General features: G+C 38.8%; 1 protein-coding gene across 1 annotated transcript in view; it reads left to right on the top strand.

Annotated features, from left to right (window-relative positions):
• Positions 1-605: 605 nt before the first annotated feature.
• drp2 (dystrophin related protein 2) overlaps positions 606-24,897 on the top strand; it is a 75,966-nt gene continuing 51,674 nt past the window's right edge. Inside the window, exons 1-3 of the mRNA XM_053323647.1 lie at positions 606-625; positions 720-916; positions 5,728-5,902. Of these exons, the coding sequence (XP_053179622.1) occupies positions 606-625; positions 720-916; positions 5,728-5,902 (392 nt within the window). The remainder of the gene's footprint in view (positions 626-719; positions 917-5,727; positions 5,903-24,897) is intronic.

The following is a 24,897-nucleotide window of genomic DNA, read 5'->3' as shown; positions in this document are numbered from 1 at the left end:
GATTGTTTTTGTTTCACAGCCTGAAATGTCACTGTTTTGGTTCAAAACCCAAAATTCAAGACCCAAAACAAAGCGTGAAGGAGGCCAAATATTTGGTTTACATTATTGATGTCAGTGCCCTCACTGGCCAGAAAAATCAATAATTGTAGGTTTAACCTGTACTACTGTATCTCAAAAGACTTCCTTGTTAGAAAATAAATACACTTGTGAAATATAGAGTCAAAGGTTCAAACAACAAAAACCTACAAATGAAAAATAATCAGAAATTAACCAGAACTTTCTTTTCATCTGTATTCTGTGCTCTGCATCTCTGCCTGGCTGCTGGTTCTCAGTGACACAACATATTTTCTTGTTTTATTGTCACTGTGCTGTGGCTTTGACCCTGTCCTTATTATTTATTGTGTATACTGTTGGAGCACACTAGAAATGCAAGCTTCTGCTGAATTGTTATATTTATTTAATTTTTATTTTTTCTCAATTTTATTTTTTGACTCAAGACCATCAGTGCATTCCCAGAACCATTAATACAGTGTTTGTGTGTGTGTGTGTGTGTGTGTGTGTGTGTGTGTGTGTGTGTGTGTGTGGGCTGAGGACATCAGACACCGATGGCCTTTTCTTTCCATTGGTATTATAGTGAGGAGTAGGGGCCATGTAGGTGTGAACAGGAATGTGCAGGGACAGAGGACTCTTTGACCAAGAGACAAGTCTTTGCTTATTAGGTCACCCATCTCTCCCCATGCCTGTGTCTGTCTTCCACTGCTCACCCTCCCTTCCTCCTCTACCTCCATCTATCTCCCTGTTTGTCTCTCTTTTTCTTTTATCCCTCTCTGTGTGCCCAACTTATTTCTGCATTCTCTGCCAAGCCAACCAACAGACAGGATAAATAATGTCAACACTCAGTTACCCTCAGTGACAGGTTTAACAGCGCGAGTCTGAGACTGGAATTGAAACGGCGCAGGAAGTCTGTACTATTAAGGTAGGCACTGTACATTGTGAAAGAATTGCATTTATTGCAGAGCTCCAGTAATGAGAGTAAATCTTATTGCTTCTCAGGGATATCTGAGTTACAGTCTTGATTCCTTCAGATTAATATCAATGTGTAGACATGGTGTTGCAGCACAGTGGCTTTGATCCTCTGATGCTTTATCTGCACAGTTGAAATGTCTTTTCTCTTTACTCCGAAATCCAACAAAGCGTTATGTGCTATCCTTTATTATCTTCAACTCCTTTGATTTGAAAGTCACGTATTGTCTGGAAAATGTCCTTCCACGTTGCCTTGGCTCAAGTGGAAGATACACTGTCTGTCCTTGTCACATAATTTAAAACATGTTAGGCTACAATTTCTGTAGGAAACAGTTCTAAGTATACAGAGGTGAGAGCAGTAGCCATAGCAGCAAGATGAATATTGTTTGTGTCACTTTGTGGGATGTCAGTGAAATCTCTGCTGGTTTTTCTGCATCTTTGGAAAACATGCAGTACATGCGCTTGACTGAACAATGCCACATCCGATCAAGGCTGTAAATGATGCATGTTTAAAGCTTGACTCATGTTTTTGAAATTTAAAGCGGGAGACAGACCCACCGCATTTCTAGCACTGTGGGCTGATACATGCCGGCATGATGCAGATGTCTATGAGATGGAAATAATGGAGACATTTGCATGACATGATATTTGTAGTCATTCCCACATTGTGATGACTGGCTTTTAATGTGTCTCGTAGCAACAACAAGAACACATTTTTAAGAGTATTTAAGTTCATAAATACGATTCTTCCAGGCGCAATAATGGTTATGTGAAAGCCTGCTGCAAAGCTGTCTGAGAAGAAGTTGAAGAGAGTGACAGAGAAGATTTGAGGTCACAGACAGATAGAGCTGTCTGTCATTTGTCTCCCTCTTCACTAAAGAAACAAACCTCTCGCAGAGTTATCTATTGCCCGCAGGGTATTCTTCTTGGTGTTAGCAGTAGTGTAGTGGATGGTTGTCTTTCTTCAACTCCAATTCACTTCTTGGAAGAGGCAGCTTCCCAAAACAAACAAGCAATCATGCTGCCATTCTGCTCTTAAACATCATTATGTCATGTGTATCCTCTTCTGCCTTGTGTGCATCCACATTCATGTTTTATTCACAAACACAGCACAGTGATTTCATTCTGCACAGACAATACAATAGAAGTTATTATTTTGCACTGAATTTGAGCTTAAGTGAGGTCCTGGAAGCGTTAAGAGTCACACGTGACTTCTGATTATCAGTGAAGAGAAAGAGACAGCGAGAGCAAGAGAGAGTGGGAGAGATGTGCTGATTCATACAAGACTCACCTACACTAACAGGAGCTGTCTGAGGAAGAAAAGGGAGGCAAGGAAACGGAGAGATAACTGGAGACAGGAGTAGGAACGAGATGGTGATGATTCATTTGAAATAGGAAGAAAAAAAATCCATCCGGGCAATCTCAGCTGGTCTACAGAAGAAAAACTAGAGAGGTAGAGAGAGAGAGAGAGAGAGATAGAGAGAGAAGAATGAATATGTTCAGGAGAAAGAGAACAGGATAAAGTAAGGCCATGAATGTGCAGCAATAAAGTCTTGCTGGTTTTCCCTCTCTCTCACTGGGGAATAGTTCACTCAAATGTTAACACTGCAACAAAAAAACTCTCTTGGTTCATTTCAGGCTCAATTTATTTTAGACAAAACCACCTGAGCTCAAGAGAAAGGTACTCAAAAAGAAAGAGCAATACACATTAAGAGCGATAACGATATATCCAAGTGAGTGTAATATGTTTGTGTGTGTGTGTATTGCAGTAAATGGATGGCTGACTGCTACTGTAGAGGTTAAAGGTTGTGCCCTCCTGTGCGAAAGAAAAAATCGACCGGTTTAAAAAACGATGAGATAGGAACCTTCTGACCACATGCAAGGGAAGCTACTGGTCGAGGAGTGTGTGTGTGTGTTATACTGCTGAGTGTGTTAGCCGAGAGGCCCAGCTGCTGCTAAGGTAAAGGTTGTGAATTGAACAGAAAGGACAGGAAGCCTCTGACAGCCCAGTGACTATAGACACAGGATTTATCATGACCTGTGAACCTGGAAAAGCTTCTTCTGCCCTGAATGGCACTTATTATGGTGTGCATGTGTGTGTGTGTGTGTGTGTGTGTGAGAGAGAGCGTAAGAGTGCCTACTGGCTCTTTTTTTTTGTCCCTCCGAACTCCATCAAGGGGATTGCACCTCTTCAAGTCTAGCCTCATATGCTCCCTTACTCTAAAAGTCTGTGAAAAAAAGAGGCTTTTTGTGTCTGTTTGTTTCCCTGAGTTCAATGGAACGGAATAATGGGATAAAACTGCCGGTGTCTCATGATTGAGATGTTCTGTCTTACACACAGGACAAAGATCTTTGACTTTGCTCTAATTTTTATTGACTATACTGTATATATGTTTGTGTGTGTGTGGTGTGTCACATTTTTGAATGCTTTCCTTAACATGGCAGGTAGGTAGACTGGTAGAGGTATCTGCTGATGCATTATATATTTATTAATTATATTATTATACATTTCCACTAGATTATTTTTCATTTTGAGGATTAATATATTCCCCTTTTCATGCATCACATCTTGTCTTAAAGATGTGCAAACCTAAAAATATAACAAATGTCGTGCCAGTGGATTTCATTGGATTTTTCTTCTTGGTTGAGCATAGTTTTCTGGGGAAGCTCTAAATATTTGTAATTTTTGGAGCTGTTTGGCAAAAAATATGTGTCCAATAAAAAAAGGCCAGTGTAAGTTTTTGTTTGTTGAAAAATGTGAAAACCCCCGATGAAAACTGCGCTATAGAAATAAAGCTGCCTTGCCTTGCCTTGCCTTGTCTCTTCTAGCAGCGCTACAGAGGATAATAACATGCAAATGGACCTCAGAGGGGAACAAACAGACAACATGAACCTGGTCCTCATACTGAAAGAATTGAGGGAGTTTAGAAAGGACAACAGTCAGGAGCTGAAAGTAATTGGGGATAAAAAAAATGAATAAAACTAACATGAGAATTTGGGAGACTGAAGAGAGGATTGGAGCAGCCGTTTGAGGTACATTTGGCAACAGCAAAAACCTGGTATCAGATATCACAATTTACAGTTACTGGAAAACAAGGGAGGGTTTGTGCTCCCTTGTTGTTAAGATTGTTACACTGAAAGGAGACTGAGGTGGCTTTAACAGAGGAGTATACAGTTCAAGCTGCAATTGGGGAAAATGTTTTGGTGAATAACTTAGTCAAATTGGGAAATCCATGGATTTGTTTGTCCATCAGGCTGTAGAACAATGTAATCAGGTTTTTAGATAATGTGTGTATGACCTGGATTTTGTATGAAAACGATTAGACATAAGGTTAAACAGGTAGATTCGAAGCTGAACAGTACCTTTTTCATCATGGGTCAGTGAATAGTTTTAAAAATAGGATGCATCATGGCATGAATAATAAATATTTTTACAGATTTCTTCAAATTCAGCACTATATTCAGCAATGAAGGTAAACTAAAAGTGTTAATGGAGGCTTATGTTTTGCACCCAAACCAAGAAAACATCTCAAAACTTTATGGCTGTCCACAACAAACAAAATGTACTTTATTGTATGTAAAACCAAACATAGCAAGAGGAAGCTGAAACTTCAGTATAATCGAAGAGGAATTGGAGAATTTATGTGAGCTTCAATGGAGAACTTCAGGTTCAACGTTGTGGAGATAGTTTTGTTGGAAAAACCTCATTACGTTCTTCATTACTCCATTTCAAAAGAGTCATTACACCAAATCTTCCAACTGCTGGAGACAGTGTGGAAGCAATTCATTATCATATATTCTGGTCTTGCACATTATTAATTCCCTTCTGGCAGGAAGTTCATAAAGTTTTACAAAAAGTAGTCCAGGTGGACATTCTATTTAAACTAGAGACCCTGTATTTGGGCACCCTGCCACCAGAAAATATGACCTCTCATGTGGGAATGTGGGATATCTATTTTGGATTCTAAGCACAGCTTGTAGGAAAGCCATTACTAAAAGTGTCTAAAACCACAAATACTTACAGTGGATGATTGGATCGACATTATTTATGATATCTTAGGATGGAAAGAATGACTTTTTCTATAAAACTACAACAGGACAAGCTTTTGAAAGGATGGCAAAGTTGGATTGTGTACATTATACTTGTACAGTAAGGTGAATTACACTTCAGTTACGGTGCACCCCAACATTCTGGTTCTGTTTATTAAGTTTGGCTTTCTAGTTTGTATTTCATTTTGTATTTTTATAACTGTACTTCTATTTACGTTAAATGTCCTTATAAGCTTTTGTATTAGCTATTTTTGCTGTTATAACTGTGTTTTACAGAAGGCTTGGATAGATAAGAGTTTCATATTTTTTTCCTATGAGAATGATTGATGAAATAATGTTTGCATGGACCTTGGTGAATTTCAAAAAACAAAATTAGTCTGTTATTGCTTTCAGAACTTTTATTCAAAGTGTTCATGGACTGGGTTGGTGGGATGGAGTGGGGTCATGCATGTAGTGACATGCATTGCAGTTTTCCGCAATGTGTGTTTTGATACTACCCCTGGGGTTTCCAGAGTCTCACAATTTACAATCCTGCCCATAGTAGTTGAAATATCAGCACATAATGCTAATTATCAGAAGACTCAATCAAAAAATGTGAGAAACGACCTTCAAAACCCCACATCTTTTGACATTTCTGCATCTTTGTGTCCTCAGCTGCGGGGCGGCCCTCGTGGCCGGGATGCCACTGTGTGCCGTGCCAGTCCACAGTGGACGGTGAGGGGCAAGAGGAGGGGACCGAGTGTAGGAGACTGAGAGGAGGCGGCCCACACCAAACAGGAGACATGAACCTCTGCTGGAACGAGATCAAACGCAAGTCCCACAACATTCGGTAAGAGGATATTCACACTTTTTACTGTGCCTGAGGCACATTACAAAAACCTGTGGCAGTCCAGAGGGTTGGATGTTTTCAGAAACACTACATGTGTTTTTGGAGAAGAGACAGCTCTGTGACAAAATAGGCGTGTAGTGTTGATTGTATTTCTAAGTCTACAAGTTTGCCAAAGTCGACAGACAAAAATGTTAATGTTTGTTTTTGACTTTCAGAGTATAGATGACTTTTCCAATTAAACATCTAATCAGTTTTAATTTTGCATAATTATCAATTGTTAACTAGAGCTAGACATTACATTACTGTTTTGTTCCAAGCACATCTTTGTTTTCTGAGTTTCACAAAGATTACTTTGAGTGGTTTATGCAGTATTCAAGTCACAACCTTAAACAACATCCTGTGTCACAGTGACCACAAATGGAGAGAAATCCTCCTGCACACCTGGTTGGTGTAGAGATGTGTAATGGAACCAATAAAAGCCTTTCTGTAGCAGATTCTGCCAAACCAAAGTTGTCATCCCATACAGAGTCTAAATTGTGAGGAAAATAGTACTTTTTCTTACTGAATCATAATTGAGAATTGCATGTTTAATGAAAGCACAGTGGCAGTTATCCTTTTGTGGTTGTGTCTGTTGGGAAATGTTATGCTAATATGTTGAAGTTAATATCCATCCAGTCACACAGTGGGATAGAGCCTAATGATGTCTAACATCTAATATGTATACTGTCTGCATCTTTATTTGTTTTCCATTTTCCTCTTAACGATTCTTCTTCTTGCCATTTACGGTCAGTTTTCAAGCAATTAAAAAAGTATTGTCTAATAATGTGCTGTCACACAATAATGCATATTTCAGTACTCCTTCCAGACAGGTTATTAATTATTGATATAATATGGGTTAATACTGCCACTCCACAAGTTACACTTGAGAGGTTTGCCAGTGCAAAACAATTAGAGGGTGTTCACATTGTTCTTTGATGCTTAATTGGAAACTGTCCAGGCTTGCTGCATCATTTCTGTTTCTTCAATTTAACTGGCATCCTGTTTAGACAATTGCCCCCTTAATTGCTTACTTGACCCTGATGTATCTAGGAAGGGGGAGGCGGGAGGATAAGGAAGGATAGTTATGAAATTGGTTAAGACAGTTTCCCCTGCAGTCCTGTGTAATGAGATCACTATAGATGGCCTGCAGTGGCTGTTTATACTGGAGCTGCACTCTGACTTCATCAGGCTGAGAGAGGAAGGGGTGGGGTGGGGGTATAGGAAGGAGTCAATGGAGGGATAGAGAGGGAGAGAACAGACAGCTGGTATTAAATCATCACAGAAGAGGGATGGGATGCAGGGAAATGGGAGGGGTTGAGAGAAAGAAGAGTATAAGAATGAATAAAGGAGAAAGAGCTTCACTGAAAAGCTGTCTAACCTTGAGGGTGAGCGCTGTCCAGAGGAAACGTCTGACTGCGTTTTATGCCAGCGGCTGGACAAGTGCAGACAACTGGCTTTATAATGGCCTGTCTGGCATTGATTGACAGGTGGTTGAGGCTCTATTCCAATAACAGTCATGGCTGCTTCCTTCTATCCTTTAAACTGTCGCACATTATCCCCCATAGTATACTGTACCTTGACTGGAATTAAATTAAACTTGAAAACCTGAAAACACCTGTAGGTTCCCGTTACTGAAAACATCCAGAGAATTTAGCAAATTAAGATAAGAGGTAAACAGAACAACATAACACACTAAATGTTTATAGATGGTAAGACCATAGAGAATTTATCAGTGTGACACAGTGCAGCCCAGCTAATTGGACTCAGCGCTGATAACAGAAGGTTAGGGGTTTGATCATTTTTTTGGCATCTTGTATGAAAAGTAGGCAAAATCATTACACTGTCAGCCACTCTACGCACACTCACCAGCTGCGTAGCATGTGTTATTGACTACAAAACAGTGCTTTGACGCCATTGGCAAAAACATTTACATATGCTGCTTTTATTGCTGTGTGCTTTGTGCTATATCGAGTTGTGCGATAATGTTTTATGCAGGATTGAGATAATAGCCCAGAACGAACTAGCGGACCACAACACTATATTGCACTGTGTCTATCATAATCTCCACTGAATGATTATGAATATATATAGATGAGACATTTATCGCTGCAGGCATATTGCTAAGGCCATTCAGCCATCTGTAACTATTGTGTAAGAAAATACTGTGTGATCATGTGGGAGATTTTAGTGAATTTATGCTATTTGCTCAGTGAATAGTCTCCAGAATTAATGATTTAATTTCTTACGGGTTTTATGTACTTGTGCAAGCCATTCAGTAGAAAATCTGGGCTTAATCTGACATTTCTTATTTTTTCCTTCTTTTGCGTGCATTCACCCGAACTCTACAGTATATCTTCAAAGCATTTAAGAGATGTAATTAGGCGTATGACAATGTTGTTAGCTCTTTACCAGTCAGGACGTCACTTGTTTTTACCGTGTTCAAACAGTGAAGCTCCTTTACAGCTGTGACATTGAGTCCATCTTTTTATTTAACACTTGAAAGATTAATTTCGAAACGAAATTTTGATTTTCTAATGCGTCATATCCCAGTGTTTTTCAAGCTATTGTAGCAGTGTGATAGTATTTTTAAGGAGCATGTTGGTACTCTCACAGTCACTACTCCACTCTGAGAGAAATTCTTTATAAACACCCTCAAGCTCATGTGGCCATTCTACTTGGGCTTCAAGAGCAGTTGTTATGCATATAAAAGCACCAGTAGATATGGGCACAGTTTGGCTGACAGACTGAAATGAGTGAGCTTACCTTCAGGCAAAACAGTCTACGCTCATACCCATTCATATCCAGTCATTCCCATCCGGCATCCAGCTACCAGCGCTCTCCTTCGGCCACTCCCAGCTTTTGACAATGGTCTCCTGGGCCACCTGGTCAGCCCCCCAGCATTCCCTCAGCTCACTCTACTCAGGGTTATTGTTTTTATGTTTAGATCCTGGTTGTTGTGACTATATGTTTTAACAAATTAAAATATTTTAATTGCTGCTGGCATAACCTAGCTTGTTTTAGCATAGGAGCTAGCTAGCCAACAGGGACTAGAGATTATATAATTGGAACACCACCAACTGGGAGGAAATCTCTCTGCATATTAATTACTCTGGCAACTGCCTTCTTGTCACTCAAAGCCACAATTTACTTTTGCACCTCAGACCTCTTCTCTGCCTCCTGCCCCCATCTCTGTCCACTTAAGCTTTATCATCAACCCCCACTCTGACAAAGCTTTCATTGGAAATTTCATCATAAGAATTGTCCATGTCCAATGAGCAGAGGTCTGAAATCTAATCGTAAAAAAAAGATTGATTGGGTTGAAGAGTCGAAGATAGATTTTTTTATATCTGACCCCATTCGTCCTTTTTAAACAAGGCACCACTCACTTCAGCGGGACTCTTGCATTTGGCACTCCACACCTGGCTTCATCGTGTCTGTGCAATACATCCATCCACCCCAGGGCCTCAGGTGGACATAATTTAACGGACAACTTGTGTTATATAGTTCTTAACACTCAGTCCACCACACCACATGCCCACTACTGGCTACTTCTGGTCTCCAGCAAAGTGACCATCCTGTGGCCTGACCCTTCCAGTCACTAACGGCCCTCAAAAAACTACTCTGTCAGTGTACAGTAATAGACTCCTCAGAGAATCCAGATTACAGTGAAGAACCACAAGCTTCAACCATAGCTGTCCTAATTAGCAATAGAACCAATCGTATTGAATCAAAGCTGCTAAGTTCTCCAATTTACATTATTGCCAATCCATATCTGTGACAACTATTGCATGTACAGTGAAACAAATTATAGCCTACTCAACCTTAAAACTCTCACAAAACAAATCTTTTTTGTAAATGGTCTTATTTCTGCACATAACCTTGATTTTATGATTTTTTAACTGAAACCTGGCTGGACCAACCCAGCAATGCAAACAGTCATATTGAAATTGGTAATTTTATGTCATTTAAATAGCTCTGTGCTCTTCTTAAATGTTCGCCTCGCAATCTACTTGGAATTATTTATAGACCTCTAAGGCACTCAGCACGACATTTTCTTGAGGAGTTGAGCTCTTATCTGCGATTTGTACAGACTTTGATTTTCTCTTAATAACTGGTTACTTCAACATCCATGTTGAAAATCCAAAGGATAATTATGTAAATAAACTTAATGCACTATTTGATACTTTTAGCCAATGTCTGCATGTGTTGGAGCCGACCCATTGTCAAGAACATACTCTGGACTAATCACCAAGGGTCTCCATATTTAAACACTGGTCTAGGAATTTTTTGACTTGTTTGTTAAATTCAATCCTAAAATCCGACAAAAGCTTATGGTTGTAAAGAAGAGGTTCTTATGTGACAATACATCTGATAATTTTAGACAAGCAATATCTACTACTTCAAGTGAGACATCTGACTCCATTAATGTTGAGTAAGTTCAATTTCAAAATGCTGTATATTATAAATAACACTGCACCGGTAAAGCATAAGACAATCACTTATAAACAGGAAGCACCCTGGAGACATGATCCAATTGTAAGGCTAAGGAAAAAGAGAGTGCGGAAAAGCTTAATGCAAATGGCATTAAACCAAACTTCAAATACACTATGATATCTAAAAGGCATGCTCCACTCCCACAACAAGACAATTTGCAAAGCAAAACAATTATTTTTCTACATTATCATAAACAAAATTAAAAACAATTCACACACTTTATTTGCTACAGTAGAGAGACTGACAGGTCTCGCCCCACCAATAGCTCCTGAATTTCTCTGAGCTGAGAAGTATAATGAATTTTCATCCTTTTTAAAAATAAATGAAATTGATGGCATCAGACTTGAGATTAGCTCAACCCTGAACCAAACCTTCAACTTCCTAAGACAATTTGTTTTAATAGTTATTTAGACCATAGTGCAGCCTTTGATACTGGTGATCACAGTATACTTTTACACAGACTGAAAACTGGGTTGTTTCTCTGTAACAATTTTTACAATGGATTACTTGGAGGACAGGAATGATTGTGTTGCTACTGGCAATTATAATTCAAAATATGTGGCCTTGCCTTGTGATGTACTTTAAGGGTCAGTTCTCAGGTTTCTTTTTAACCTGTACATATTCCCACTTTGCTATATCATTCAGAACAATGTCCATGCTTAATGTAGTTTTGCTGATGACACTTTAATTTACACTGCAGTCCTATAGAGTCGTTATTCAAATGCATAACTGGATGTCTCAAAATGTCTTGCAATTAAACTGGTATTTTATTTGGCAGCAAAGATGAGAGGCTCAGGGCTACTGTTGACTTATAGGACAAGGCAGTGTTTTAATCAGCTCTGACCAAAGTTTTAACAGTCATGTAAAAGCAATAACAAAATCAACATATTATCACTTTAAAAACATAGTTAAAGTCAGGAACCTTATGACAAAACATGATTTGGAAAAATTGATCCCTCCAGCAAAATTGATTGACCTGCAACTTATTCAAAATTCAGCTGCAAGAGTTCTCACCAAAACCAAAAGTACAGCCCACATCGCCCCAGTTCTTAAATTTCCACAGTGTTTGCCAGTAAGCCACTGAATTGATTTTAAAGTCTAATTACTTATTTATAAATCTCTACATGGAGTTGGCCCTGAATATAAGACTGATATGCTTGAGTGATATAACCCTGTGAGACCTTTTAGATCACAGGGGAGTGGACTGCAAGTGGTGCCCAGGGCAAAATCTAAACCTGGTGGTTTTAGTCATTATGCAGCACAGCTCTGGAGTCAACTGCCTGATGGTTTTAGTAATGCCCCAACAACCCAACTTTTAAATCCAGACTGAAAAAATAATTTCTACGCATATTTGATCTTATATATTACTATTTGTTTTAACTTATCTGCACAACACCTTGAATCTATTTCTACATATGAAATGTGCTTTATCAATAAAACTGCCCAGCCTTGCATCAAGATGTTTTACACACTATTTCCAGAATCCACCTCAACATCACCTCCTTATGTCACAATCATAATGTCTTTTATTACATCAAGGCTCCCTCAGTAATTGACCAGCTCACGCCTCTTCCCAAGCCTAACAGCCAATAATCAGTGTGGAGTGGTGTCTTGACAGTACAAATGGGGAAATTTTTTATTTTTTTATATTATCCTGCATGACATTTAGTAAGTTAAAGGAGTGATTCAACACTTTGAAAATATGCTCACTTGCTTTCTTGCCAATATTTAAATGTAAAGATTATCAATAACACTCTTGTGTCTATACGGTAAATCTGAAGCCACAACCAGGAACCAGTTTAGTGTAAAGATGGGAAACCAGGGGAAACAGTTATGTCTGTCCAAAGTAGAAAAAAAAGACCTACCACTTCACTATAAATTAACTAATTATCACACTATATCTCATTTTTTAAATATGTGCAAAAACCTATTATCTTGGGACAGAGCCCCTGTTTTAAGTCTTAATGCTAAACTATGAAATTAATTGTACTAACTGTCTGCTTGCTGATCGTCATTCCCCTTCTCATCTCTCTGACTATCAGCAAGAAACTGAATATGCACATTTCCTATTATTTCTAACTGTTCCTTTAAGGTCAACTAAATGATTGAGTTTTTCTCTAACTCATCTTTAGCCGAGTGTGTATATCAGAGATGTGGGTAAGGCGTATTTCCACTGAACATCAACTGTACTCCATACACACGGCAGGTTTTTGCTCTTAGTCAGTTGAAGGTATAAGTTAGCTTAGCTGTAACCACACTGATGACAATATCGCGCATTGTTATGGTTCAGCCTGTGCCATGTAGGGGAAGTGCCCACTGTTGTGCATTGCAGGGAATGCCCACTGAGTTTGGTGTGGGTGGCTCGGTGGCATGTTATGAATGTATTTGCTGCATGGCTCAGATAACTGCACAGAGCCAACCGCCCATGCTCAGCATCTGTCTGAGGGCAATGGGAGACCTCTGACTCTGTTTTTGTCTTCACCACAATGTCTCTGTATCTACTCACAAGTATATCGATCTATTAGTACCCCTCTGATTCAATGTCTTGTTTTTTTCTTCTCATTCTCTCTCCCATTCAGTCTTAGCTCTTTCTCTTTTTCTGCTGTTATTTGTTTTTACACATCCTCCTGTATATATCCATCCTCTGCCTTTGAATATCTCTGTATCCTCTTTTCTTTGCTAGTGCCTTCTAGAGACAGTCGAGGCTCAGTGCAATGCCCTTTGGTGGTTCTCTGCCCCACTTTCCCCATATCATCTCCAGGCAAGCTACAGTACACTGCCTGCAGGACAAATTCAGCTCCAATTACATGTTAATGATAATTCTATTGTTCGAGGTCAAGGGTGGAAAGCAGGTGCTGCTACAGGGGATAGTGATGCAATGGCAGGAGTGTGTGGGCCATCGGGTGGATTGAGTCATCAATCATTCAGTCGCTTCAAGGAATGGATTTTGCTTTCACTGCTTGGCTGAGAATCATTTAGAGATTCTGGGTTTTATTTCAGGGTAAGAAAAAGGATTCAGATATTGTGTATACATTTGTTTAGTGTTACTGTATTTCTCCATAATACTGATGAATATGATTTGAGCTGTTGCAGACCTGACCCACATTTCAGATTTTTGATTTTACCCGATGTTCCATTTGTAAGCAAGTGACATTTGTTGGCATGTTAATCAATTAATTCAGCCGCACAGTCATTAATTCAGGCCTCACACAAAGCTCCATTCTTTTTTCTTTGAATGACTTCCATTTATGTCGCTTGTACTGTATCTTGCTGGATAAAGGCTGGTGAATGATGTTGTAATAAAGAATGAATCACAACTTCAAAACTTGTACCTGTACGATGGATGCCAAATCTGGTGTTTCAGAGTTGGTTCCAATTGCCAGGGCTGATGAAAACAACTCTGACTCACTTTAATGATAAAACAAACCAGTGGAGAATTAGGAGCCCCATGAGTAATTTAATTAATTTACACTGTCTGTGTGTGTGTGTGTGTGTGTGCAGAGCCTGAAATTAAACAAGTAAAGCTGTGACGAGAGCACTGAACTGTGCCTTCACACCAATCATCTGGTGCAGAACAAATCAGAGGTGGTCTCGCACAGATTAGGGACAATGTTGGACTTTTTTTGGACTGCTACAGTGTCTGTTTGACGAGCAAGAGAATATAATCAGGCTTTGTGCACAGGCATGCTGAATGGTTTATATGGAGAAAATCAAATCCCCAAAGGAGTGAAAACAAACGTGCTTCAAAAACAAGGGCTTCAGGATTGCAGACACACTTTGTGCATTAGCACCTGCGTGGATGTGCAAGGGGTACAAGTCAATTGAAAGCCCTGATAAATACATTTTTAGATCACAGAGATGAAGTGTATTCAGAAACATCGTTGACAAATTTGAGTTGAAAAATCCGCTTTTTGGGGGTTTGTCAACAGATCATAACTTCATTGTTGTTAATTGGCTTGGACTTGGACATAATACACTTGGTAAAAAAACATTCTGATCTGATGAAGACATGATGTCAAAATGTGATGTATTTTTTTGTCAGGATCTATTCTTTGCAGGCTCCTTTGTTTCTTCCTGCTGTTTTTACAAACATCACTATAAAGAGAGTTGCCTGGTGTTAGTCAAGGTATTAAAACATTACAATCAATTTCAGGGTTAAAGCTAGTTCCAATCTTGTATTTCATTTGTTTGTTATAAGAACATTTTAATTAATTGTGTTAACACACTCAGGCATAGTCACTTTGATCGTCAAATCCTGGTACTGAAAATAAAATGTTTTGGCTTGTCAGAAAGTCACAGAACATTTGACTTTATTATTATCACATATTTACCCATGTTAAGCTTTATGTGCTAGGAACTTCCCCTTCAACAAAAGAAAATTAAGGAGGAAAAAAGTGTGTAAGAAGTGGTTGTTAGATATTTCACTCATCATATGTCATTCATCTCTTGTCCAGCTGCAGTTTTCAAATCACCTTTGCAAACAACCTCTTCCTTTTCTGCTTTCCTCAGCGCTTTGTTTCTCTGCCTCTGTCACCTCTGTTTAGGGGGGACTGTCACTGCATGCTAAGCCTCATTTATACATCTTCACTAACCCTGGCCAACCACAGCTAATTGACTTGTCAGAGTTAAGTATATATGGTGTCTAATGCAACCAAAGCAGTTGAAAGTTGGTTTGAAAAGATTCTCCTGAACTGAAGATTTCAGGAGAAGTTGCAGCATACTGACAACAAAACCTCAAATATAGCATTTGTGCCCTTCTGTGCTAATTTATGGATACATTTGAATTAATTATAAATGAAGCAGTCATACAACATAACTATAGTATCAGGCAAAAAGGCAACTACTGAGTGACACACCTACACAATGATATCTGAATGTCTAAGTGTAAATAAACTTGAGTATAACTAACATAGTATGTTAGTTATACTCTAACATAGTTAGTTATACTCTAACAACTAACATAGTATGTTAGTTATACTCACTCTGAAAATGATCAACACTTGTTGAGAGCTTGGCAGGATTTCTTATAATAATATTTATATAAACTGCAGAAGCTGAGAATGTTTTTTAATGTCATCATCTTAAGATCACAATGTAATTATTTCGTTACCTCTAGAAAACAAGCTTTGTTATCTTGAGATAACAAGATAATCAAACATGAGAAAACAAAATGAGAGATCAGGAGTGCCATGCCAGCACACACAACTGTGACGACTGATTTAAGATGAAAATGTCAGATTAAGGAGTATCCATTATTATTACCAGCACCGTTATTAATGACAGCTGTCTCATGGCCAAATGGTTGATTTACTCCTGGTCATAATATGATGGGATGTTTCATGTAGGAGAACTACAAAACAATACTTTTCAGGCATGCACGTGGTCATGTGCATGTCAGCCTCCTCTGGGGGAGGGACTTTGGAGGCAGGGCAGGAGTGCAGCGGAGGGGGGGGGGTGAGGGATCTGAAAGTTGTACTTCTTCAAATTTGATGCTAAGTCCTCTCTCTCCTCAAAGTTACCAACTGCAGCTTTAATGAGAAAAAGGAGAAAAAGGAAAGTGGGATGGAAAGAGGGAGTAAGAACCAAGATATAACAGATTTGAACTTGTGTCCTTAAGAGCCAGTTGAAGGCTTCTTGTGCTTGATATGAATAGTTGAAGAGGAGAAAACAGGAATGAACAAATGATGATGAGCTGTCAATTTCCATCTGGACTAACCCCATATTTCTGCGACATCAGCACTTAGGAGTTGCATGAAGCAACATCAAGCTATATATAACATACAGGCTAAGCAATAGATATCATGTTATCACCCTTATGCAATTTCAAAAAGTAATATAATAAAAGTTCCCAAGAGGCACATTTAGGATTTTTTTTTTCTTTTTGAAAAAGCTAATAACATAGAATAGCATGTCCTACCTTTGGCGGTGAGAACAAATCTTATCGGTGCACTCTTCTCTGCCATCCTGATGATTAATATATACAAAGCCATAACAATGTATTTTTTGTAGTCATAAGCATGAACGCCTCAAGATGCTCTTTGTAGTGCTCCATAATCTATTCTTGATAAATGTTTAAATTAAAAGCTGTGCGTAACGTAGATGGTCAGGAGGAATTTGTATCCCTGTCTAAAAAGGTGGTAGGTATCAGTCAATGAATTGTATTTACGGAGTACTTTGGTATCCTTCCTCGGTAGTGGCCTCCTCTTCTTGCCCCTGCTCTCTGCTTGCTAAAAGGAGTTTGCGTGGTGGTGGCATTGGTATTTTTTAATAAATGTGTTAACTCCACTCTTTCTGTCTGGATTTGATTATTTCCTACCTGACATTACATGGATGGATAAATCCACTTGAAGGGGTTGGGGAGAGAACAATGGTAGCACTTTCTACACCTGCCAGTAAAGTCTACAGCGCATTCCTGTAGAGCGACAGGAACATCCACTGCTTAGATTGATGAGCTCCTGGTGATCTTTGTGGAGGAGATCGTGGAAAGTAGGAAAAGCTGCTTCTCATTTTATGGGGGGCAATAATGTGTCCGAGTGTCTTTATGAAGTGTAGGTAATTCAGTGCAGTGTTCATTGGCTTTCTTGCAGGTGTTTCTTGTATTTCATCTGGTCTTGTATGGCTTTTTGGATAACTTTGACAAGACTTTGTACACTCTATCAAGACAATTGCTCAAAAGCACAAATGTACTGTATATTACAGAGACTAGCCTACATCATCTTTTTTGACATGACATTTTCTCTGTTTTAGAGGTAGTTGATTTTAAACTAAAGTGAGTCAATGACAATTAAAAGGATAACTTTAAATGCCTGAGGTACAACAATGAAAGGCACAGTTGTAACGATTTGTCATTAGGTTATAAAATGTCTGGTAACACCAAACCAGAAATATGTTCATTTATAAGAATTGTCAAATATGTACTGTAACTAGGTTCTTGTTCCTCTAAATGTTTTGCTACCAGCATTACATTACTAGCATCCACAGTTGAAATGCTTGCTACACTTTGCTAATATCAAGTTGTTACAAATGTCTTATGTTAATGTAGCATGAAGCAATTGTTAGTTTGCTCCACTTGTTCTCATACATACAACCAAATACATAGCTGCTGATTTAAACAAATGAACCGGAAAATACAGCAGTCGAGATGGATCAACTGTACCAGTCAGTGATGTTACTGGAGACCAATGATCTACATGTGCGTTCCTAATGCACATGAACAACCTGCTGCAGCTGCAATCAGACCTGTCTCACACCTGCCTTAAAGGTAGCCTATTGACAACTGGGACTGTGTAACGCCCAATCAGATGGGCTGTTCTAACATCAAGTGGGGGCTGTGTCCAGCAGGTTGTACATTCTTTCCCACATTGCTGGCCTTGGTATTTGCCAGAGTTGCCAGTTCAAGCCTTCTACACCTTACCTCATTATCTTGAGAAATAACCCTTTTGTTTTCTCAATATAATGAGATTAATTAACTTGTTATTTTGAGATGACAGCTTTAACAAAATAATGGTAAGCATGGCTGTTCTTGATTTCTGTAAAGTATTTTAATAATTTAATAGTAATAATGATGCTTCTCATTTTGTTTAGTTTTCTTATTAGAGAGACACTTTATCATGAGAGGTGGTAGCTTGAGCCATTATGGTCACAGAGTGAGAGAGAGTCGGGTCCAGCTGATTCACCTGCAGTACAATTAATGATCTGTGCATTAGTGAGCCAGTGTGATCAATGACCAGTCAATGATCAGCATTGTCAGCCCTGATACCCTAAACAAATCACCTCAGCGAATCTCTTCAGTGAGTAAATAGTTTGATTCTACTTGGGAAAGCCGCTCGTTGAGTTGCTCTTCTAGGCAAAATAAGCCACAGATAGTGAACATATTGTATAACTTTGCTTTTCAAAGCAAATGCTTTTAATTTCATTTAGGCAAATCTGTCCAACCTTGTCTCCTAGAAAGTATGTTTATATTCAGCTAATTTGCACAAATTTAAATGAACTCATTTACATTTTGTACGAATGATAATGCTTTTCTATACAAATATAATGAGAAAATATTGGTGATTAATGTATCTGGCAAGTCACAAAAAAGTTCAGTATCTACTCACAGTGACTACAACCTTATTAGAGCTTTTTATGGTTTTGTGTCAGCACTGGCAGGCCTTAGTTAGATCATCCAGGGAGTGACTATTGTTATTTTTGTCACCACAAACTATGTAATATCTTGGACACGGGAATGTACTTTGACTGCTCAGCAGAAGATGAGCAGCTAAGCCAGCAACCAGAAACAACAGCAACCCTACAATACATCCCATCTCAGGCTGTAGCTGGACTCAAATGTTGAAATAGTGACAACAGTTTACAAAATAATAACACACAGAATGACTTTTACATTTACTACTTTACCTATGCCATGTTCTCATGCATGATAGATATGTCTGGATCAAGCACAATCCAGTTTTGATTAAAGATGCTTTGCTGCGGTGCAACTACAATGTATGACGACAATGAGTCCCTGTTCTCAATCACTCAGTGTGGTGTTTTTATATATAATCCAATAGATTAACTGCATTAGGAAAACACTGACTTGATACAATAATTCTACAAATTCTCTAGCATATAAAAAGTGATAAATATGTAGCCCTACATCCCCATGCACGCATACACACTCATGCAGGCAATAAAAATGAACAATGATTCTGATGCAAATTACTGATTCTGAATATACGCAAAAATATGTACACGATGAACCTGAGACATTTTATTACTGTTTTATTGTCACCGCTCTCACATGCTTTTAGGAGTGGAGTGGGATTGTCTTTGACAATTTCAGTCGATGTCTCGCTCATATTTCTCATCCTTTATTATTGTCAAGTGTCCCTACTTGCCACAACACCTTACCGTCTCTACTACTTGCTAGACTTACATCACTACATTTATGTCATATACTCATGGGTTCTTTGAGTGTGTTTCACTGAACAAAAGAAGAGAAAAAAGCCTTCTTGTGTGTACACATCTGTGCTTGTTCATCACATTTTCTATTCATCTTCTGTATGTGTCTGCATTTGCATTTGACAGAGCTATTTAAATTTACAAGATTTATTCACTTCTTTACAGACCAGGGCAGGGTGTTTGATTCAGGCACATGATGAATGAATGCTTCTACTAAAACATGAACAGTTTAGCCAGACACATAGCCAGCATGTCTCTACTTACTGTATACACTGTTAGTACTGTATCTGGTTATACATTACAGAAGAGTTTGAGATGCTATATCTGCAAATAATTTTCTGAGTGATGATGTGAAAGTGCGCATGATTCAAGTATGTGGGTTAATTATAGCAGTGAGTCACTCTGATACAGAGGAGGATGAGCTTGTTCTTCTTAAGTAGGTTTAATTTCTGTTCTTAAAGAGACACTTGCTGAGATTTCTTATTTTACTTGTTTTGCTCTGGAAAAAGGAATCCCTTTTACTCTAATTGAGAGCTGGTAAATTAGTTTTATTTGTCCAAATTATTTGGGTGTCAGGTGTGGACATATTTACCTTGTCGGAAAGTGATAAATTGAAATTTGAGAGTTTATCACCATGAAAGGAAAGCTGGATTCATCATGTTAGATCATGTGCCTCTCTTTCTCTATTGCAGTGTAAAGTTTAGTGTGAAAGCTAGGTTGGTAAAAATCAAGCACTCTGAGTGCAGTTTACTGATGTTACACCCCATAAATTAGTGGTATTGATATATGTGATTTATTTAATATCTGATTAACCTTATTTTTTTGCTTGTACTGCCATTTGAAGGCATCACCATGCTGTGTATCTGTAAAGAATTTATTACAGGAGTAAATTCCCTGTGGTCATCAGCTGCTGTATATCTTCAAATGTATTTCCAGTTATGGGAAACCCCCAGTGGCTGGTCTGCTCTTGTCACTCATCAAATGTGTGCCCCACAAATCTTAGTAGGATGGCTGTTGAAATAGACGCTTTAGGCAATGCATCAGTAAAACTCCTCCACAAGAGAAGTCCCTGAAAGCGTCACACACACACAACACACTCTACCCTTGCAGTGTACAAAAAAAGGAAGCGCAAAGAGAAAGAAACCAAAGGAAAGGCTGGACATGCTGTGTGCAGTTTACAGATATCATGCCACATGATTTATTAACACTGAACGTTCCAGTTCGTCATACCACACCATGTTGTTGTCAGCAGCATGGGGAAAGAAGGGCCCTCAAGTTTTTACTACTTTGCAACTTGTCTTGCTCAAACACTGAACTCTATATTTCATGTGTATGTCAAAATGAGCACCAGTCTGTTTTCCTGGCAATGGTTGTAAATTGCCATACATGAGTGGTGAGAGGATGATGCAAGCAGAACGCAGATCAGAACAACAGAACACAAAAACAAAAGGACATGAAGATGGGGGTGAACATGGAATTATTTTTTGGACTTCAAAACATTACACTTTTTGTAGCTGCTTCATGATAAAAGCTCTCCAGTGATTCATGTGAAGTAGCTTCAGGAAGTATTTTGTTTGCATTAAAAACTATTCTCCCAACTGCAGTGGAAAAATAAATTACTGAAGTTATTTACGCTATATGATGTAGTACGAAGTCAAGACATTGTCATATGTAGAGCAGCAACCTAGGAATAAACTGAAAATGGCTTTGTTGTGCAGGAACACATCACCCAGTGCAATGGTGTAGATCATTTCCGTGTTTTTAATAGGTTTTGGACAACTGTGGAGGTCTATGGCACAGATAAATAGGACATATCAGGCTTTGGATTCACACACAATACTTGTAAGTAGATAATTTCATTGTTAGTTTAGCACTTCACATGAGATTAGTTGACAATAGGAATAATATAGAAAATTGTCCGCCATGTTCTGTAATTTGTATTTTATTTATGCTCAACATATCCACGGTTGAGATTTTGAGTGCATTTCCTCACTGTGGTGATTAGGAGTTGAGCTGAATCTGATTATGGTATTTGTTAAAGCATGAACAGTTGGTTTTTACAAATAATTATTTCTTACAAATATTTTTTTAAATTGTTTGTTTTCAGGGAGAAAAAAAACATGTCAAATAACGGGGCACAGGTGGGATTTGTACCGTGAGGAAAAAACATCGCTGTCTCCATTTCTCTTCTCTTCTCTCCTCCTTTCCGCTCTCCTCCCTGTCTCGGTGTCATAGATGTATAAATAGCTGCAGGTCTGTGTGTCTGGCAAAGCTGAGCCTTGTGGCGAGGTGGTAAGGACAATTGTGTGTGGTCCGGGAGACCAGGGTTTGAGACCCAGTGTGGGAACCCTCCTTTGCTACACTAGTTTATTGAAGAAGACATATTTACATACTTTCATCACAAAATTAGAAGTGTAATAAAATCAAAAGCAGAAGTGTTACGCCTGTTTCCACTTTTATTCAAATACAAATACAAATTATGGGCTTTCTGGACATCCCTAGTGGTGACACAAAGCGATACATTTCCACCATAGTACAACATAACACAGCTGAGCCATGTTTCACATCAGTCTGACTTATTTATGTTTAAATACATTGCCAAACCCCTTCCATCATGACTTCTTCCCAAACTAGATAGTCTGCCTGAACCTGAGCCAGATCTACTGTAGAGTGACAACATAACACAGGAAATGTGTTGCATCTCAAAAAACTACTTTAATTTAAGACCTTTTCAGTGTGGCATCTCTTGAGATTTTAGAAAAGTATACATATACACACCTTTGAATATGCTCATACCCTTTCAACTACATGCAGTACCGCCGTGTCAATGTGGCCCATCACACACCCTCGCACTTTTTTTGCCAGCTCTCGCAACATCTCTGCAATTGAGTGAGAAAGAGACAGAGGGAGAGAGAGGAGAAGAAACAAGATAGGAATGGGGATGTGCTCAAATCCTCTCTGGGCCCTGAGGCAACACACCAGCTAGCTCCTCTCTCCTAAAACAGCAGAAACACACCGCTCCAATCTCCTTTGCATTAATTAATCATCGAACTGAGCACTAAGCTTCTCTCAGTAATCTCTGACTGATTGGGGAGTTGGTTTTCTATTTGACCATGTTATTTACTTTGGATGTTAACTGTCAGGAAATATGAGGCTACAACCGTAATTAGCATGCAACACAGTTGTCTAACTGTAAGATCACTGAGTTACACTGATTACAAAACTCAGGGTTTGCTAAACTGCAACACAGTTTTATATTTACACACAAAGCAATGCAATGCTACCAAATGTGATGAGCTGATAAGAGTTCAGTGTTGCTCTCAAGGGTGCATGGCTGTTGATTGTAGCCTCGTGTGTTGCATGAACCTGTGTACACAGATCTTTTTAATAATAAAGGTTGGTCTTTAATGTGGGGACACATAGTTTATCTCTGGTGAATTCTTTGCATGGAGCTAATGCAGGAAATGAAAAGGTCCAGGAAATGTATTACAATACTGTTGTCTCTGATGCCAACAGACGACTCTGTATGTTGAGTGTGTCTGATGTCGAGGGCAAATACAAGAAGCAGTCTGCCATGCACTCAAGTCACAGAGCATCCCATTAGCCCATTCTTATCGATTATCGTGGGCGTTGTCATCAAGCCTGTTGGCTGTTATTGAGCAGGCTGAGATAGGGACACACACATACACCCTCTCACACACAAACAGAACATCACAAATCGTTTCTCATAATTTTGCCTTTTTTAATTCTCAGATACACACCCTGTTGCTAAGGAGATATTCTAAATTAACACCAAAGGAAACCTAAATAAGCCCACCTTTTAATAAATTAAAGGCACAAGTCATCCTCTGACACAACCTTATTCATTAGTCTGGTGATTCTGTACTCTTATTATTGTCAACAAATCCTATAAAAAGGCCAAAACCAACAGTGAAAAGATACTAATTAGTATCATCTGTGTTTTTAATATCTGATCCCTCTGTGCCATTAAACTATACATATCAATGAGCCATGCTATTACACTGAGGTGACTTGTTACTTATAATTATATAGATGTGCTGTGCCAGCTGTGAAATTGTATTTAGCCTTTTTAATTAAATGTAGAGGAAAAGGTATATGCATGACCTGTTTTTGAGGATTTATGTCCTCAGTAAAAGAACACATGGAGTTGAGGCTGAGCTCCTTAGATAAGACATCTGAGAGCACTTAAAGATGGACTGATGTTGACTTTGGACTATTCATGGGATTTGCTCAACCCTCAGACTAAACTGAACTCTGACACTGAATTCTAACTGCAACCCTAACCTAACCCCTTACCCTAGTGACTAGCTGGTGAACACAGATGAACATTTAGTTTCTCAAGAGCCATATTTCCCTCAAGAGTTGGTGAAGATGAAAACAGAGCCCAAATGAGAGTGAACATGTACTTGCATTCACCAGATGGCAAGAAACACAACTTTAAATGAATGTTAATGCTGCTCTGTATTATTTCCAGATGAATAAATATGAAACTGCTAACACATTTTTACATCAACTTTAGAAGGTGATCAAATGTGAAGGTTGTGATTACAGCTTATTGCTCTTGCTCCAAAAGAAACCATCAGTAAAGATAGAAGCAGGGCTCCAACTAATGATTATTTACATAATCAGTTAGCCTCGATTCATCTTTTAGGTTGTGTGTTCTTACAGTTTTGCAATTTTCTGCAGCTCAAGAAAATCTGTTAAAACGTCCTGCTTTATCTGTCCAACAGTACAAAGTTCAAATATCTTTAGCTCACTGCATAGACTGTAGGTTCACTGGCATATATGACACACAAAAGCAGCAAGTCTTAAATTCTGAAAATTTAAATGCAAAGAATTTTTTTGCATTTTTGTTTAAAAAATTACTAAAAGTTGTATAGATTATCAAAGTAGTTGCAGAATAAATGTCTGTCAGTTGACTAATGACTTCTGCCCGAGAGAGAGAAGTACAAGGTCCTTTTATGACTACATTTCTGTTCACAAACACACTCGAAATCCCTGGTATCTCCTCATCGAGTGCAGCTGCACTTGGCCCATAAATAGCACTTAAATTAATATCATGAATTGTTCACTGGAGATGAAAAACTGTAGCTTCAGTGTGCCTACTAGACTGGCAAACCTTTACCCTGGTCCCCCTATAGCTTAGCGGGGCAGGAGTCGTTCTGGCAGCACCCGCCATGTGACGACGATTCCATTACAGCACAGGCAGCTCTCTATTTGTCTCTCTCTCTCTCTCTGTAATGGAAGCAGGGTGAATGTGCAGTAAGCTGTGTGTGTGTGTGTGCGCGTGTTAATGTATGTGAATAGGAGATCTGCTTTGTGGATTGAAACATTTTATGGCCTCTCTGCAAAAGTGCCAGGGTCATCCTTTGATGAATGCCCTAACATAAATGTATTTGAGGCCCAGGTTCTCTCTGATTTGAGTTAGAAACCTCTCTCCATTCATGCTGAGAGTGTGTGTGTATGTGGTCTTTCATTTATGTGTGTATTCAGGCCTG

The sequence above is a fragment of the Scomber japonicus genome, chromosome 8, assembly GCF_027409825.1.
Source record: "Scomber japonicus isolate fScoJap1 chromosome 8, fScoJap1.pri, whole genome shotgun sequence".
Taxonomy (NCBI): Eukaryota; Metazoa; Chordata; class Actinopteri; order Scombriformes; family Scombridae; genus Scomber; species Scomber japonicus.
This window is presented reverse-complemented; position numbering and strand designations above follow the sequence as displayed.